Genomic DNA, 18944 nt, shown 5'->3' with positions numbered 1-18944 from the left:
TCTAGGGAGGCCACCACACTAGCCTCCCCATCAGCAGTTGAGCTCGTGATTACAGTAAACAATCTTCTCAGATTAATGTCTGTCCCCTTGCCCAGCATGAAGCCAGTCTGATCTCCGTGTACCAGGGACAGGATAACTGTATTGAGGCGGGTTGCCAGAGCCTTTGCAAGGATTTTCGCATCCACGTTAAGGAGTGAGATGGGCCTGTATGAGGAGCAAAGTTCATGGTCCTTGCCAGGCTTGGGAACCACTACAATAACAGCTCTTCTAGACATAGAGGGGGCAGGGAGGCAGAGTCAAAGGAGGCAGAGAGGACCTCAAGTGGCCTGACAGCAAGGGTTTCAGCATGTGCCTTATAGACTTCTACTGGGAACCCGTCATCTCCTGGGCCTGGGGTCTTTCCCGACTGAAGGTAACTGATGGCACTTTGGAGCTCTTTCAGGATTAGCGGAGCATCAAGTTCACGACAGGCCGCCTCCGATAGGGAGGGCAACTCAATATTCTCTACATAGGCATGGAGCTCATCTGCAGAGTAGCCTACTCTGGACATATATAAGTCCTCGTAAAACAAGGCAATGCAATTGTTTGTCTCTGGGATCAGACAGCAACCGTCCAGAGGCATCTTTGATATTGGCAACGGAGGTCATCATTGATTGCTCCCTGGACGACCATGCTAGGAGTCTGCTCACCCTACTCAAATATATGCTGCGATTGGTGTAACAGCAGCTTCTTTGTGGCCGCTACCCGAAGGAGCGCCACTTCACGTATGGTACACTGCAGGTCTGCCCTATTAATCTCATCCATACTAACAGAGTACTGATCCTCTAAGTCGGTGGCCCTCCGTTCAGCCTGAAGGAGTGCCGCTCCAGTCTGGTGCTGGGTGCGACTTATGGCCATCTGATAATGCTCCCTAGTGTGGTATTTACAGGTCTCCCAACTAGATGCAGGTGTCGTAGCGGGTGGGTTGGCAGTCCAAAATTCCTGCATAGCCAACTCCACCCCGGAGACTATACGATCATCCGACACCCAGAATCGGGACAGGCGCTAGAGGCAGTCAGTGGGAGCGGGATTCAAATTTAGTCGTAGCAGGATGGGGGAGTGGTCCGATATATCCCTAAGCAAGTGAGAGATCTCCTGTACCTTGGTAAGAATGGGACCGGTGGCAAACACCAGATCAATACGAGACACGGCTCCATAGGAGGCTGATTGGCAGTTGAAAGCTCTTAGAAGGGGATTCTTCCATCGCCAGACATCCATGAGATCGAATGTGGAGGCCCATTTAGAAAGGGGAGACTCTACAGCCATGTCCGGGGTCAGCCTATCCATATTAGGACAGAGAGGCATGTTAAAATCCCCCGCCAAGATCACATTATCAGTGGAGCAACTTGCTACAAATTTGGTAATTTTATGTAGTACCAGCAGTGACGCCAGTGGAGGTATATAGAGCCCCACTACCACCATAGGCACATTGGCAATGACTCCTTGAAGGATCACAAACCTACCCTCGGGGTCCAAGTGCAGGTCCAGCAGTGTAAAAGATAAGGTCTTATGAACTAGCACACTGACCCCCCTGGCATATGAGGAAAAGGTGGCGTGATAATAGTGACCTACCCACGTTTTTTTTAAGCGAAGGACCCGGCCCCCAGTGAGGTGAGTCTCCTGTAATATGCAAATGTCTGGACGGTATGTTTTAAGAAAATTGAATACTAGATAACGTTTTATGCAGGAGTTCATCCCCTGAACGTTCCATGAGATCAATGTTATGGGGGCCATGGCAAGACAGGGCAATTTGATTCAGCCCGCAGGAGGAGTGCACTCGGACCCCTAGGAAGGACAGCCCAACCCATCCCCCACAGATCATTAAGGAACATTGCATAGGTGAGTAATCAACATTGAGTACCAAGAAAACAGTACAAAATACATTCTTGTAAGTAACTTGTATAACATTTCCCCTTCAAACTTAATCCCCCCCCTCCCCGCACACCCCCCCAAACCAGGGTGTGCCTGCTTGCCTGCTTCCCAAAACTGGACATGGTCAGCGAACAAGTGGGGTCAAGAAACAAAGGTCTGAAAGTAGGTAACATCTACTTAAGGCGCAGAAATCCAAGCCTGAAGAAGATGCTGCCAACAAGCGGGGATTCACAGATTCTTCAACCGGCCGAGGCCAGGGGCACATACTTAAAAATTAAACTGAAAATAACCCACCCCCCCCCCCCGAAGAAAAATTAAGTCCAAGGGAAAGTGAGTGAAACAAGATACTACAGCCCATTATCCAGGAGCAGGAGAACAACCGCTCGGGCAACCACTGACTGAGGACTACAACAGCATGGCTGGTAGCACCCACAGCAAATGGTCTTGTAGGTTACCCCACCACAGCCCCGCCCCCCCCACGGGGTAAGTGAGGCAACAGGGTGTCAAGAGCCAGGGAAGCCAGTGCAGCTCCAGGACAAGAGGTGGAAAGTCACTACTTGCAGGGAGATCATGTGCCATATAGAGCTCCCACTGACCGTCAGGTTGTATAGGCGAAGTCCGCCAAGCGGGGCCCTGAGTCTCCACAAAGATCAAAAAGCCCTCCCCATGAGGGAGCACTGCTGCCGGGTGATATTGATAGTCAGAGTTAGGGGTAGTCAGGAGGATCAGCACATTACAGCATATATTCAGATAGAGCTCCCCGGGCAAACAGCAGGACTAGACAGAGGAATATCCCCAAAAAGCAGACAGTAAATACCAGGGTGATATCTCCACTAGTGGCGGGGCAGGGTATTCAGCCACTGCGAGGCCTCATTAGACCCCTTTCACACTGGGGCGCTTTTCAGGCGCTTTAGCGTTAAAAAAAGCGCCTGTAAAGCGCCTGAAAGAAGCCTCATCTGCAATCCCAATGTGAAAGCCCGAGCCTTTTCACAATGCCAGCACCCGAAAAACGCTGGTAAAGCACCGCTTAAGACCCCTTTCACACTGGGGCATTTTTCAGGCATTTTTCGGCCGCTAGCAGTGTGAAAGGGCTCTTAGGGGAGGTAAAGAAACAGACACTCTCACCGTCCTGTACACGAAGCCGGGCAGGGAACAACATACTGTACTGCATCCCCTTGACTCTTAAAGCTTGTTTCACCGCGTCAAATGATTTGCGCTGCCTCTGTGTATCCACCGAGAAGTCCAGGAAGAACATCAAACGGGCCGTCTCGTGTCGGATTTCAGCCATCTTGCAAGCTTTTTGAAGAACCAGGTCTCGATCTCTGAAATTGAGCAATCGAAACATAAACGTGCAAGGTGGAGCCCCCGGGGGGCCACAAGGGGGTGGCATCCTGTGGGCCCTTTCAACAGCAAAATATGGCGAAAAGGCCACCTGGGGGAAAAGTAGTCGGAGCAGCCGCTCCGTGTAGGCGGATGTATCAGAGCCTTCAGACCCCTTAGGCAGTCCAATTATCCTCAAGTTATTGCGGTAATTACAGTTTTCGTAATCCTCGGCCCTCGCCTCCAGGTGTTTCACCCTCACTTGCAGGGTATGTAGGGAAGCTGAGTGATCCCTGACTGCATCCTCTGTGTCCCCTACCCGACGCTCCACCTCAGTGACCTGCTCAGTGGCGTAACCGGGGCAAGGCAAGTAATTTACGCCCCCTAACCTGCGGACAATTCGCACTCCCTGAGTCCCTTCCCTTCCTACAATAATACTGACCTACCTGACCACTAATCTGATTCCTATACTGACCACTTCACTATACTACTACACTATACAATACACTGACCTATCTCACCCTTACACTGACCCTTACACTGACCTACCCGATTCCTACATCGACCACTACACTACACACTGACCTACCTGATTCCTATACTGACCACTACACACCACACCAACCTATCCGATTCCTACATCGACCACTACACTATACAATCCACTACACAATCCACTATACACTGACCACTACACTACACACCACACTACCCACTACACAATACACTATCCACTGACCACTACACACCACACTGACCACTACACTAAACACCACACACTGACCTACCTGATTCCTATACTGACCACTACACTATACTACTACACAATACACTACACTATCCACTGACCACTACACTACACACCACACACCACTAACCACTGACCACTACACACCACTAACCACTACACACTGACCACTACACATCACTAACCACTACACACTGACCACTACACACCACTAACCACTAAACACCACTAACCACTACACACCTGATTCCTATACTGACCACTACACTATACTACTACACTACCCACTACACTATCCACTGACCACTACACACCACACTGACCACTACACTAAACACCACACACTGACCTACCTGATTCCTATACTGACCACTACACAATACACTACACTATCCACTGACCACTACACTACACACCACTAAACACTGACCAGTACACACCACTAACCACTACACACTGACCACTACACACCACTAACCACTACACACCACTGACCACTACACACTGACCACTGTCCACTACACACTGACCACCACTAACCACTACACACCACTAACCACTACACACACACTGGCCACTACACACCACACTGGCCACTACACATTGACCACACTACACTACACACTGACCACTACACTACACACTGACCACACTACACTACACACCACACTGACCACTATACTACACACCACACTGACCACTACAAACCACTACACTACACACTGACCACACACCACACTGACCACTACACTACACACTGACCACTACACCACACTGACCACTACACTACACACTGACCACTACACTACACACTGACCACACTACACTACACACCACTAACCACCACACACTGACCACTACACCACACACTGACCACTACACACTGACCACTACACTACACACTGACCACTACACCACACACTGACCACTACACACTGACCACCACTAACAACTACACACCACTAACCACTACACTACACACTGACCACTACACACTGACCACTACACACTACACACTGACCACTACACTACACCACACACTGACCACCACTACACACCACTAACCACTACACACCACTAACCACTACACACTGACCACTACACACCACACTGACCACTACACTACACACTGACCACTACACTACACACTGACCACTACACACTACACACCACACTGACCACTACACTACACACTGACCAGTACACACTGACCACACTACAGTACACACCACACTGACCACTACACTACACACCACACTGACCACTACACACCACTACACTACACACTGACCACTACACTACACACTGACCACACACCACACTGACCACTACACTACACACTGACCACTACACCACACTGACCACTACACTACACACTGACCACTACACTACACACTGACCACACTACACTACACACCACTAACCACCACACACTGACCACTACACCACACACTGACCACTACACACTGACCACTACACTACACACTGACCACTACACCACACACTGACCACTACACACTGACCACCACTAACAACTACACACCACTAACCACTACACTACACACTGACCACTACACACTGACCACTACACACTACACACTGACCACTACACTACACCACACACTGACCACCACTACACACCACTAACCACTACACACTGACCACTACACACCACACTGACCACTACACTACACACTGACCACTACACTACACACTGACCACTACACACTACACACCACACTGACCACTACACTACACACTGACCAATACACACTGACCACACTACAGTACACACCACACTGACCACTACACTACACACCACACTGACCACTACACACCACTACACTACACACTGACCACTACACTACACACTGACCACACACCACACTGACCACTACACAATACACTACCCACAGACCACTACTACTCAATACACTACATACTGACTGCTACACAACACTCTACCCACAGACCAATACGCTACACACAATACACTATACACTACCCACAACACTATACATTACACTATACACTAACTTTCTGGCTGCTCCCTCTCCCCAGACCATATCTACTCCCCCCGGGCCGAGTGAGTCTCTTACCTTTTTTTCTTCCATCTGCTCTGCCTCTGCGACGCCGATTGTCACACTGCCTGCCCCGGCGGGGACATGATGATCAGTGACCCAGGCCGGAGAGGAGGAGGAGGAGAGGAGGAGAAGACAGCGGCCACAGACTGCCTGCCGCGACGGCCGACGGGACATGATTGGTGATCCACAATGAAGGCCAGCCCCGCTCCCCCGCAATTGAGGACAGGCCAGCATCACCTGCCGCATATGACCCCTTTCGCCCAATCACAGGGCGCCAGGGGCCGGCCTGAGAATTAACATGACGGCAGGAGCGCGGGGTCACAGAACATAGAATTTAGATGTATGGAGAGAGGGTGACACATACTGGAGCAGGATTTTGCTTGCCCCCCCAAATGTTGCGCCCGGGGCCTACACCCCCCTCGCACCCCCCACGCTACGCCACTGGACCCACTGCCGTACCTTCTCAAAGTCCTGCCTGATGACACTGATCTACAGCTGCACAGTGTCTATTCTTGTGGTGAGGGCAGACAGGGAAGACTGGCAGCCCGTGATGGCTTGCATAAGGGCAGTGAAGTTGTTCTGCTCTGTGAGAGCACCCCGGATCTGTCTGAGTCGCCATGCTGCTCACCGCACCCACGTGTGCGATAGCGTCTCTGGAAGAAGTCTGGGTGTTTCTCGGGCTGCGATGATCCAAACGCCTCTGGCTCTGTGTCCTCGTCCGCAGGGGGAGATCAGGAGCAGCTTTAGGTGGTTCAGGAGGTTGTCAGGATGGGAGAACAGGATGATTTCCCCGCGATGGCTGCAGAGCTCCTTGACTAAGCATCCTGCACCGTCGCCATCTTGGTCACGCCCCCATGCATTCATATTTTTATTGCAGAATTCAGATTCAAATTGAATTTTAAATATATTTATCTCAAGCAATCCACCAATTTCCCTAAAAGTATTGCTCTGGGTTGGCGATACAAGGACTAAATTTAGGGAAAGATTATGTAGTGAATATATGGCTTGTTTGAGATTGAATGAATTATTGTGCCATGTCCAGGGTTACCTTTAAAATATACAGCAAAATGCACTTCATATTTTACAACTACACACAGATCCTTCAAACCAAAATACACATATTTGCCAGTGCTGGTTGTCAATCACAATCTGCTTACAGTATATGCAGTAGGCACTGTGATTTGCAGGAACAGTTTCAATCTGAATGGAAGGAAGAGTTTTGGAAGAGACTGCTGCCTGGCTTTCCTGTTGTTTAAAGGCATTGTACACTTTCAAATGTTTGTTATTTTAACTAGGTATTAGTGTAGTTATACTGTTTTACCCTGTAATTTTGGGCTCAGATGTTGTGACTGCAGTTTGTAGTGTCATGGTTGATCGATTCCCCTGTGTCTATTCATTAATCCACCTAACTTGTCTCAATTCATCAGAGGGACAAGCAACTCCTTGTTCCAGGTCACATAGCATCCAGTGCATACCTAAGCATTTCTCTGTATTGCATCACAAATGTGTGGGGGCTATTGTGATGAAAATAAACACATCTATTTCAGCATGGTAAGCTGTTTTCCAGAAGTTCAAATTAATAGCTCTCTCCTGCAAAGCATTAGACTGAGAGACCCAGGAATTGTAGGATATGTAGTTAGTTCTTATGCCGTGTACACACGAGCGTACTTTCTGACATACTTGGTCCGGTGTACCGGAGTCCGTCGAACAATTCGATCGTGTGTGGGCTCCAGCGGACTTTTTTTTCTCAAAAGTTTGACGGACCTAGAAATGAAACATGTTTCAAATCTATCTGATAGACTCGAGTCCGGTCGAAAAGTCCGCTCGTCTGTATGCTAGTTCGACGGACAAAAACCGATGCTAGGGCAGCTATTGGCTACTGGCTATGAACTTCCTTGTTTTAGTCCGGTCGTACGTCATCACATACATATCACGGACTTTGGTTGATCGTGTGTAGGCAAATCCGTTCATTCGGAAAGTCAGTCGTAAAGTCCGTTGAAAAGTCAGCCGGGCAAAGTATGCCGTATAGTCCGGTCATGTGTACACGGCATTAGACTACAGACAGGAGGAGGATGAAGCAGTGCTCCACTTGAAATGTATAGGGCTAAAAAATATGTTCAAAACAAAAAAAGAAGACCAAACTCCCACCATATGTCAGCCTATGTAGTAATGGTTGCCGATCCGATGCCACTCCCCTTATTACAGACGCCACATGAACTGCATGATTCTTGTGCTAGTCCAATTCAGGGACAGCCATACATGAGTGATATGAGGCCAATGATGATACCGGGCAAATGATAGTTACATTCAATGTAAATCAGTACCTGCATTATGAACTATACCTTGAGTAAGGATACATAATTAATCAGCTATCGTAAAAATGTCTTGCCAGTGGCCGTTCTACATTTTAATTTGGCCCTCATTGGATATCCAGACTTTGTTCCAGTAATTATATTTTTTCCAGGAACTTTAACCCTACCACAGGTGTAACGATTCCCATATAGGTATTTGATCAAATACGTTCCATTTATTTAGAATAACTAAAGATGAACTAATTGCTTTTCAGCTTGGAAATTACCTGGGACACTGGAAAATTAGTCAGTTATGCACATCAGTACCTGCTACCCTTCCACACCCCTGGGGGCCACACATGCACTGATACCCTTTATATTTAACACTAGTCTCTGTTAACTTACTTTGGCAGTTTTCCTGCAGAGTTTTACTGCATGGTGACATAGGTGCCCGGACTGTTTTTGTTATTTGTTTGTTTAATGTTTGTTTTTGTCTTGATGTTTTTTTGTTTTTTGCACCATACATCTTCATGTATTGCAGGTGCAAAGCAATCTGTTACCCACTAAGACCAGCTTGTCATAGCTTCCATGTGCTGAGTTATTCTTTTAATTATGGTAGTTTTGATACTTAATAACATATGAGGTTATTTTACACTGTCTTGATCCTTTAGTGCCCATTGCAGCCTTAGTAGCCGTCTTTTTTTCTTGGGGAGGTCTCGTCTTTTGTGACCCTTCTTGGAAAGTATCTTTGTTTGGGCTAAAAAATATGCCTACTTCATATGGTATAACTGATTTTATTCAGCAGCTAAAAGAAGTGAAAATCAATCTATGGAAGGCCACCCTCATAATAGAAATGTGTAAAAAATCATAATAGAAATGTGGCAAGGATTACACTGATAACTTAAACTTAATGCATATATTAAAACCATCATTTGTAAAATAGGTATGAGTAAAAACAAGATACAACCATAAAGCTCTGCAATGTTTGTGAATAAAATCCCAAAATGCCCTGCCCATTGGAATGAATGGGATGCGCTTTGAAAGCGCCTTAAAAGCATTTTCAAAGTGCCACAAAATGGGAGTTTTTAACCCTTTTTGGGGTTAAAAGCACCCCACTAGTGGCGAAAAGAGGCGCAAAAGCAATGCTTAAACAGCGCCTAATACGAGCAGCGCTGTCAATGTGAAAGGGGGTCAAACAGTTGATTTTTTTTATATTATGCAGTTGATTAATGAAGTAATGAATGAAATAGCAAATCGTGAGATAACAATTAAAGGGGTTGTAAAGGTAAATTTTTTTTTTCTTAAAAATAACAAACATGTTATACTTACCTTCACTGTGCAGCTCGTTCTGCACAGAGTGGCCCCGAACCTGGTCTTCTGGGGTCCCTCAGCGGCTGTTTCAGCTCCTCCCCGCAAGCATTAACCACCTTAATGCGAGCTCCCTCGCATGGTGGTTAGTGCTTGCGGGCGCGCTCCCGTGATACAGCCGGCAGCTATAGCCGCTCACTGTATCACTCGGCCCCGCCCCTCAGCGCGCCGCATCATTGGATGTGATTGACAGCAGCGCGAGCCAATGGCTGCGCTGCTTCCAATCCATCCACTGTAGCCAATCAGCGGCCAGGGTGAGCGGAGGAATAGATGTTGGGAACGCGAAGCTGACTTTCGAGGCATCAGGTAAGTAAAACGGGGGGGCTGGGGGCGGCGGCATTGTCAGAAGTTTTTTCACCTTAATGCATAGAATGCATTAAGGTGAAAAAAATTTTACCTTTACAACCCATTTAACTCATTTGAGGTATGACCACTAGATGGAGCTAGATATACACAGTCTTCACAGACTTAAGTAATGGGTTAGGTTTTTTTTATACAGCCACATGCGTATTATCTGCACTGACTGCAGGTTCTTGCTGGCAGAGCTAGCAGATGAGCCTGTGTACAAGATGTACTTAAAGTGCTTGCATTCAGAAGCATTTAGATGCATACAATTCATTTAATGGCAAATGCATGTACGCACGTTTACACAGGCGTGTGCAGGGGGTGTGCCTGGGCACACCCTAATCACTACGTGTGGTGCCGATCCCCCCACTGCCCGGGCTTCCTCTCCTCCCAGCTGCTGTGGGGGATGTTTCAGGATGGAAAGTGGTGGAAGGGGCTAGTAAATATGTAATTTACCAGTACCTTCCTTTTCTAAATAAACACAGGGAACACACTCACTCACTATGTTTATTCATAACTGAAGCATAGTAAAAGTTTGTGAATGATCATTAAAGCGGTAGTAAACCTGCTGACTTTTTTTTCCCCCTACACCTGTAAGGGAAAAGGCATAATGAGCTAGTATGCACCGCATACTAGCTCATTATGAGATACTTACCTTAGAGCAAGGCGCTGGCATCTCACCCGGTCCACGCCGAGGGAGCTGACATTTCCCCTCGGCGTGCCTTCCGTGCCTTCTGTGAGTGGCCGGAGCCGCGATGTCACTCCCGCGCATGCGTGCGGGAGACTGCCTGGGCACACCCTATTCACTACGTGTAGTGCCGATCCCCCCACTGCCTGGGCTTCCTCTCCTCCCAGCTGCTGTGGGGGATGTTTCAGGATGGAAAGTGGTGGAAGGGGCTAGTAAATATGTAATTTACCAGTACCTTCCTTTTCTAAATAAACACAGGGAACACACTCACTCACTGTGTTTATTCATAACTGAAGCATAGTAAACTGTGTTTACTATGCTTCAGTTTGTGAATGATCATTAAAGCGGTAGTAAACCCGCTGACTTTTTTGTTTCCCCTACACCTGTAAGGGAAAAGGCATAATGAGCATGCGCGCGGGAGACTTTTTTTCCAGCAAAGTCCAGCGGCTGTCGGGCTTTCAGCCGAGAATCCCCTGTGCGCATGCGCCGCTGCACTCAGTGGCTCATTGCGGGGGGAATATCTCCTAAACCGTAAAGGTCTAGGAGATATTTTTTTTACCTACAGGTAAGCCTTATTATAGGCTTACCTGTAGGTAAAAGTTTAAAAAATGGGTATACAACCGCTTTAAGCCACTCAGCACAGACAACTACAGAGAAAGTCATGTTTGTTTGAGCTTTGCGGTGCACGCCCTAATTCAATAGGCTGCGCACACCAATGCATTTACATGTGTTTATACTGCCCTGCAAGCCTGTGTCATGGGCATCAGACTATATACGTGGTTGCTCCAACAACTGGTAAATTGTTTGATAAGGTTCTGTCTGAAAAACTGTCTTGACCGTGTTTAAAGCCCAATCCAGAAATCTGAAAAAAAAAATCAACCCTTGCAGTGGGGCTCCCCTGCACTGCAAAAATTAAAAGTTTGTTATCTCTAGGGATGCTATAATAACGTAAAATAGCTTATTCCACACTTCAGCAGGAATCTTCAGCGATTGTCACCACCAAATACATTACAGGGCTAATAGCCCTGCATTGTACTTGATGAAAAACTACTTGGTGAAAAAACACAGTCTGGAGATTCAGGGAGAAGAGGGCAATGCTGGAGCAGGGGAGAGAGTAAGGCTCCATTCACACTAATGCGTTTTTTGATACTTTTTGCATTTCGCAGAAATGCATGTAATTTTTTTTAACATGGGTTCCTATAGAACACGTTCACATCAATGCATTTTTGTGCCTCTGCACTTTTGGAAAGGGTCAGGGACTTTTTTTCCGCAAAGTACAGCATTTTGCATGTAATAGACTTCAATGGACCCGCATCCAAAACGCAAGTACTGCGTTTTTGCTGCAATTCGCGTTTTGCGATTTGTGTCTTTTTTTATTTTATTTTTACATTCACTGTATATAGCTGGTTGCTAAGAAGTAGGTTGGGAAGCTGGCCACCACTTCCTTAGCAAGGGATGAGTCATTAGCTGTCAGCGTGCTTCCCTGCTGACAGCTGAATGTAAAAAAAAATTGCAGACTAAAAAAATTCATGAAAAAAACAGCGTGGGACTCCCCCCCTCAGTCCATACCAGGCTCTTCAGTCTGGAGGGGACACCCCAACGCCAAAATGTTTTTAAAAATGGTGTGGGGTCCCCCCCAAAATCCATACCAGAACCTTTTCCGAGCATGCAGCCCGGCAGGTCAGATAAGGGAGAGGACGAGTGAGCAGACTGCATGCCCTCAACATGGGGGTGCTTTGGGGCAGGTCCCCTCCCATTCCTGAGCTGCCGGGCTGCATGCTCAGATAAGGGTCTGGTTGAATTTTGGGGGCGGCTCCACGCCATTTTAAAAAAAAAATTTTGGCGTGGAGGTGGCCCCTCCAAATCCATACCAGACCGAAGTGGAGCGCTTTATTCGTGAATTATTTTAACCAGAATTTTTTTTTTACATTCAGCTGTCAGCGGGAAAGCCAGCTGACAGCTGATGGCTCATCCGTTGCTAAGGACGCGTCAGCCGGCTTCCTGACCCGCTCCTTAGCAACAAGCTATATACAGTGAATGTAAAAAAAAAAAACACAAATCACAGTAAAAGCGCGGTTACAAAAATTCTGAAAGCACTGCAGAAGCATTTAAAAGCAAAATGCATAGATGTGAATCAAGCCTAAGTAATCCTGCCTGTTCATATACCCTTATATACAACAAGCATTTGACCCATGCATTGTGTATGTGGGATGAAGGGCATTGCAAAGATATACATTTTTTCATATTCCTGACGTTAGCCTTTAAAAAATTGGCAAAGAAAACATTTTCTTTCTAGTTTTTTTTTTTTTTTTTGTACTGAAAAGTGCCTTTCCTATCATTAAACCAAAGAGTCGGTGGTGAAAATAAATGGAAATAGGAGGATGGGTTTATAGCGGTGATCAAATAATTAAATGTACATATAGAATAAAATGTTATGATTCTTTATTGTTACATAAAGTAGAAAAAGAAGGGTTCAATAAGAATAATTGACATAGAATATACAATTAGCTTTTTACAAGGGCAGCAGCATTGGCCTCCTCAGGGAATTATTTAGGACCACCTATATTAGCACAGCTCTAGCACTGATGAAATACAAGGAAATTATCGTCAATTATAAAATATAAAGAAGAAAACACGTGTACAAGACATATATATATATTTAATAACATCTGTCATGGCTTCAAAGATAGACACCCACCTCCACCAATCCTAGTCAAAAAGAACAAGACAGGAGGCCCCGCCAACCCAGTCAAGCAAAGGCGGGGGAGGCCATGCACAACCACAGGGGGTATAGAAGGACCAGGCTACAATATACAAACAAAAAAGGGAATGAGTTTTAAACATTAGTATTGGACATAAATCATTGTCCAATAGGAAGGACCACAAGGCCTCAAATTTTTACTTACTATGCTCAGTAATATATGAAGGATAATGCATGGGTGCCTAAAGAGATGTTGTGGTGATGAGGTCAGTCTTATATTGAAATGCCTCAAATAGACACTATAAAGAGAACATAGAACAGGGGGGTAAATCCAGATTCAAGATATTCAACACTATGTATAAATAAGTAATATTATAATGGGTGAAAACAAGGTGTCTGCAGGTGATTATATGAAGGCAGAGCTCATTGTCAGCCATTGTGTTGTAGGCAACAGATAAATGTGTAATATTAAATAGATAATGAGCAGGACACTCAGCCTCATAAGAGAAAAAAAGGAGGATAAAGAGTGCATTTAAGATTAAAGTGTAACAGACTTGTATGGCCAGTAACATTAAATGATTAAAGCAAAAAGAATATGGACTAGCCATACAGGTTCAGTTAGAAGATTGTGCTTGTTTGTAAGACCAAATGATCATGTAAAGAGTGAAGGATTTAAGCAATTAGATAGCATCAAGTCCAATATAAGTACCTGTAGCAACAAAAGATATGCACGGTCACCCCTGCTCTCCAGCCAAAAGTATGCTGGAGTGGCTGGCCTTATATACCTCCCACCCGCTCAGCGTCTGACGTCACTGAGGTACCCGAAGGTACCCACTGCGCAAGCGCCAGTGTAAGATCCTCCGCTTGCCTACAAAGCCCAAGAGTTTAAGCGGCGGGGCAGGACAAATTGATGGTGTGACGCAATGAGCATCATCCAGAGGGAATACGTCGCAAGCGGCATAGCCTAAGGGAGAGATGGACAAGAATGTCCATCAATGACGCCCACGCCGACAGAGCTCGGTGGTGTTTTACCCTTCCCTAAAAATTCATTTACTGGGAGCTATTCTGTTCTTAAGTTTTCCATGTCTTTTTTAAATGTTATTCTGGGAATAACTGGTAAGATTGGACATAATTTGGGGCTCTTGGGAGGCCAATTGTTTATGGCCTGCAGGATGGCTTGTAACTGTGGTTAAATTCAGTGATGAAGCATGCTCCTTTGGATTCTGAGACTTTTCTTTTTGTCAGGGATTAAGCTGCATTTATTTTCTTTGTGGGGGGTTACCTTCTGTCTCTAGGTTTGTTGTGTAAAATTTTACTTGGTGTGATCTAATTCTCTGCACAACTGCAGTTTTTCTTTAGACTGCAAAATTGGCCTTTTAAGAACATTCCCTGGAATAAATAAAGGCTGGCGCAGATAGATTTTGCAAAAAGTGTCTCACACACATTGTAAAAGTGGCACAGCATGCGCCAAATTCATGTACCTAGAACTTGTACTTGAATTTGGTGCATGCTGCGCCACTTTTTGAATGCATTGAGAAACCTTCACAAAATCTGTCTGCCAAAAGAAAGTTGGTCTAAGGCCTCGTACACATGGTACGAAAATCAGAAGGGAAAAGTCTGAAAACGAGCTGTCTGCTGATTTTTGGATCGTTAGTACGGTGCATTTGGCATACGATTTGACTTTTATATCAGACAAAAGCTGATTTTGGATGTGCAGACTATAAAATTTTTGTCTGATGTGAACTCAAAGTCTGATTTTCGGATGGTCAGTACAGAAATCCCTCACAAAAAAGTCGAAAGTACAAACACGCATGCTCAGAATCAAGGAACGACTGGGAAGAGTTTGGTCTTGTAAAGCACTGTTCGTAGTCTAGAATTAACATTCGTGACGTGGCAATTGATGAAATGTCAAAATTCTCATCTTCTTTAATAGTATAATAATGAAGCTGCTTTGCATGTAGTTATGCCAAATGTGTCTTAAAAGGCATTTGTTTTGTACGATCTGAAAATCGTGAATCAACGCTTCTACTAACATGAAATTAGCAGAAGGGAAAGGGTGATGCTTGAGAAATGAACTTCCTCTTTGTACTCTCATAGTACATCACTACATTCGTGTTTGTCAAACAACAAGTTGCGTATCATTAGTATGCTAGACAAAATCCCGCACACGCCCTTTTGACAAAAATCAGACACTCGGTCGTCCAACAATCAGACCGTGTGTACGAGGTTTTAGACCCCATACACACTTTACAACTTTTGTTGTCTGATTTCCTTTAGATTTAACAAAATCATGTAGTGCAAGGGCCTGCCTGATTGCATACAAATTGAAACTCTGAAGTTTTGACCTCATATTATATTGTTTTGGTAAATCTAAAGGAAAAAATCTACAGAAAATTGTATAGTGTGTATCCAGCTTTAATTAGCTCCACTTATGTAAGATATGAACTGTCAGTATTTTATTTTGATCTTGGCACAAGTGTTGCGCCACAATGTAGAAGTGGTAAAAATTAGAACTACCTAAATTTGGCACTCAAGTCGCTGTCAGAGCCAAAACATTCTCAGATGTTTTTTGAATTAAGCGCATTGCACTAAAAAGAGCAATTAATGCCAGAAAAGTGGTGCAGCAGCGTTATTGCATTCACTCCATTGTCTTTTGACGGGTATGGTGGCAAGTGTTATAATAAAGTGTATAAAGAATAAAATTCTGTGCTCGGTGATTAACTGAATATAAATAAATCACCCAACAGTTGCACTCATATGTAGGTACACACCATAAAACAGATAAAATAAGCAAAATGTTGCACTGTCATTATTGTGATTATAAAATCAATATGCAAATAAACAAATATTTATAAACAATGAAAGTCCATTCATGTGATCCACAAAACTTAATTGAAGTAATAATTGAAGTGAAAAAAAGATCCAAAACATCAAAAAGTCCTGGTTGTGAAAGAAAAATAGTGATATCCTTCCTGCAGTGTTAAACCTCGTACTCCCCAGGAGGTAATTAAAGTAAAGATATCCTCTTACCAGATATCCTGAACTTTCAAAGCCGATATGTGCATAAGTGAGTTGTCACCTCTCACTACAGGTATATCCAGCTCAACTTTTCCACCTGTTATAGGGAACGCCAATATTGTGTCTATCGATTTCCCATAGGCCTCAGATCCAATTGAGCCATATGTCAGGAAGAAGAAGAAACACATCTCATTGAGCAACATCCAGTTTAAAGCAGAAGAGTTTTATTAAAATTCTACTTACAACAAGGATTAGTATACAGGCATATCGAAATATACATTAGTGCCACCCTCTGCTCGTGTACTGAGACCGTCACAGGTATTCCTTTCTTCGCCGACGTACATTTCGTTCAACAGAACATTAGCAACAAGCATTAAACTTTTTAAGTATTATAATAAATATATGAATTTCCACCAGTGGTTTAAAGTTGTTTTTAGTGATGATATTTTTATATGTGAGTTGTAGATCAAGGAGAAGTAGGGTGTATGGATCAGCCACATGGGTGAAGGATAGCCCAGAAGCATTATTGTTACAATATTCTAAAAAGGAGTTGATTGTGAGAGATCTATCATCAAGGGAAAGCCAATGAGTGGGTTCCCAGGTAATGTGTTTTAGTATGAAGTAAATATCCTAAATCTTCTACATGGAAGGAAGCAGAATGACAGTAGGCTGTAAGAAATGTTTGCTTTAATGGTAAACCTGTTCATGCTGCAGAGTGATCATGTGGCGAGCCTCCACCACTAAGACCTATAGCAGGGATCTCCAAACTTCGGCCCTCCAGCTGTTGCGGAACTAAACATCCCATGAGGCATTGTAAAACTCTGACATTACTAGGCATGATGAGACAACTGGAGGGCCATAGTTTGTAGACCCCTGACCTATAGTATACTCATCCAAGTGGCTACCTTGTGATTATTAAATTGACTCTTTCTTCTATTCCCTACATGTTGTTGATAATGCAGGTTGTTGCACTATTTTCTTTTTGTTTGTCTTATGAAAATGTTGTGACACACATTAGATACAAAGAATATAGATTAATTTTATGTGCCCCAATTTGCAAGCTCAAATATTGCCTTGTAAAAGTAGCAGTGCGATCATCACTGTGCTGCACATAGCTAGTACACAGAGCAGAGGTATAAGGGGGACCTAGAGGGTCCACTCACTACAGGCTACCTGCAAAAAACTACAAAGTGGCAGATGCGAGACCAAATCACCCTGCACAAGGAGCGAGAACAGCAGTGACTGGTCTTGATTACAGGAAGCTCCTGCACAAAAACTTTTACACTGGATTGCTGCACAATCCTTAAAGAAATACACAAAGCACACAAAGTATTTAAAGGGGTTGTAAAGGCAGAAGGTTTTTTATCTTAATGCATTAAGATAAAAAGCCTTCTGTGTGCAGCAGCCCCCCTAATACTTACCTGAGGTCCCCCTCTGTCCTTTTCCTTCCTGATTAGCTGAGACACAGCAGCCACGCCATTCTCTGCCACTGCTGTCAATCAAAGTCAGCTAGCCTGTCGGGGGAGAGAGGGGGCGGGCTGGGTCGGGGCTCCGTGTCTGAATGGACACAGGGAGCTGTGGTCCGGCTCAGGTGCCCCCAATAGCAAGCTGCTTGCTGTGAGGGCACTGAACAGGAGGGAGGGGCCAGGATCACAGAAGAGGGACCCGAGAAGAGGAGGCTCCGGGCTGCTCTGTGCACATCCACTGCAACAGAGCAGGTAAGTATAACATGTTTGTTATTTTTATAGAAAAAAAAACAAGACTTTACAATCACTTTAAAGTAATGCAATGACCATATTGTATTTAGACATAATTTGTTTATCCTAAAGTTCAACTTTAAGATGATTCATTTTTACTGTACATGTTAATAAATGTTACTTTATTTTTTAAGTTGACAGGTGTCTTAAAAGAAGCTGTTCATATTGCCACTGACATGGAAACTAACTCTGTTGCAGTGGAAAGGGTGAAGGAGTATTGTGATGTGGAGCCTGAGGTTACTATCTACTTACAATCTTTATTTACAGTTTCATTGTCTGTACTTTTTTTTTTTTTTAAGAACATAGACTTCACTTTTTAAAGACTCCATACAGAGTTACGGTGACAATAAAGACTGAATTTATTGTACCATCTAATAGAGCTGCACAATTCTAGCTAAAATGAGAATCACAATTTTTTTGCTTAGAATAAAGATCACGATTCTCTCACAATTCTTATGGCGTAACATCATCTTTCACAATATACAAAAAAATTGGGCTAACTTTACTGTTTAGTTATATTTTTAATTAATTGAAGTGTATTTTTTCCCAAAAAATTGCGTTTGAAAGACCGCTGCGCCAAAAATATATATATAATGTTTGGGGGTTCTGTGTAATTTTCTAGCAAAAAATACAGATTTTAACTTTGTAAGAAACAAGTGTCAGAAAAAAGTTTAGTTTTAAAATGGTTAAACTGCCCTCATCTACACACAGAA

General features: G+C 44.5%; 1 protein-coding gene across 3 annotated transcripts in view; it reads left to right on the top strand.

The window, feature by feature from the left end:
* Positions 1 to 18944, top strand: part of LOC141101795 (multidrug resistance-associated protein 1-like) — a 511330-nt gene that overhangs the window by 402169 nt on the left and 90217 nt on the right. For all 3 annotated transcript variants that reach the window (XM_073591130.1, XM_073591129.1, XM_073591131.1), the window contains one exon: positions 18366 to 18467. In XM_073591130.1, the coding sequence (XP_073447231.1) occupies positions 18366 to 18467 (102 nt within the window). The remainder of the gene's footprint in view (positions 1 to 18365; positions 18468 to 18944) is intronic.

This window comes from Aquarana catesbeiana, linkage group LG06 (assembly GCF_042186555.1).
Source record: "Aquarana catesbeiana isolate 2022-GZ linkage group LG06, ASM4218655v1, whole genome shotgun sequence".
NCBI classification, from domain to species: Eukaryota; Metazoa; Chordata; class Amphibia; order Anura; family Ranidae; genus Aquarana; species Aquarana catesbeiana.
This window is presented reverse-complemented; position numbering and strand designations above follow the sequence as displayed.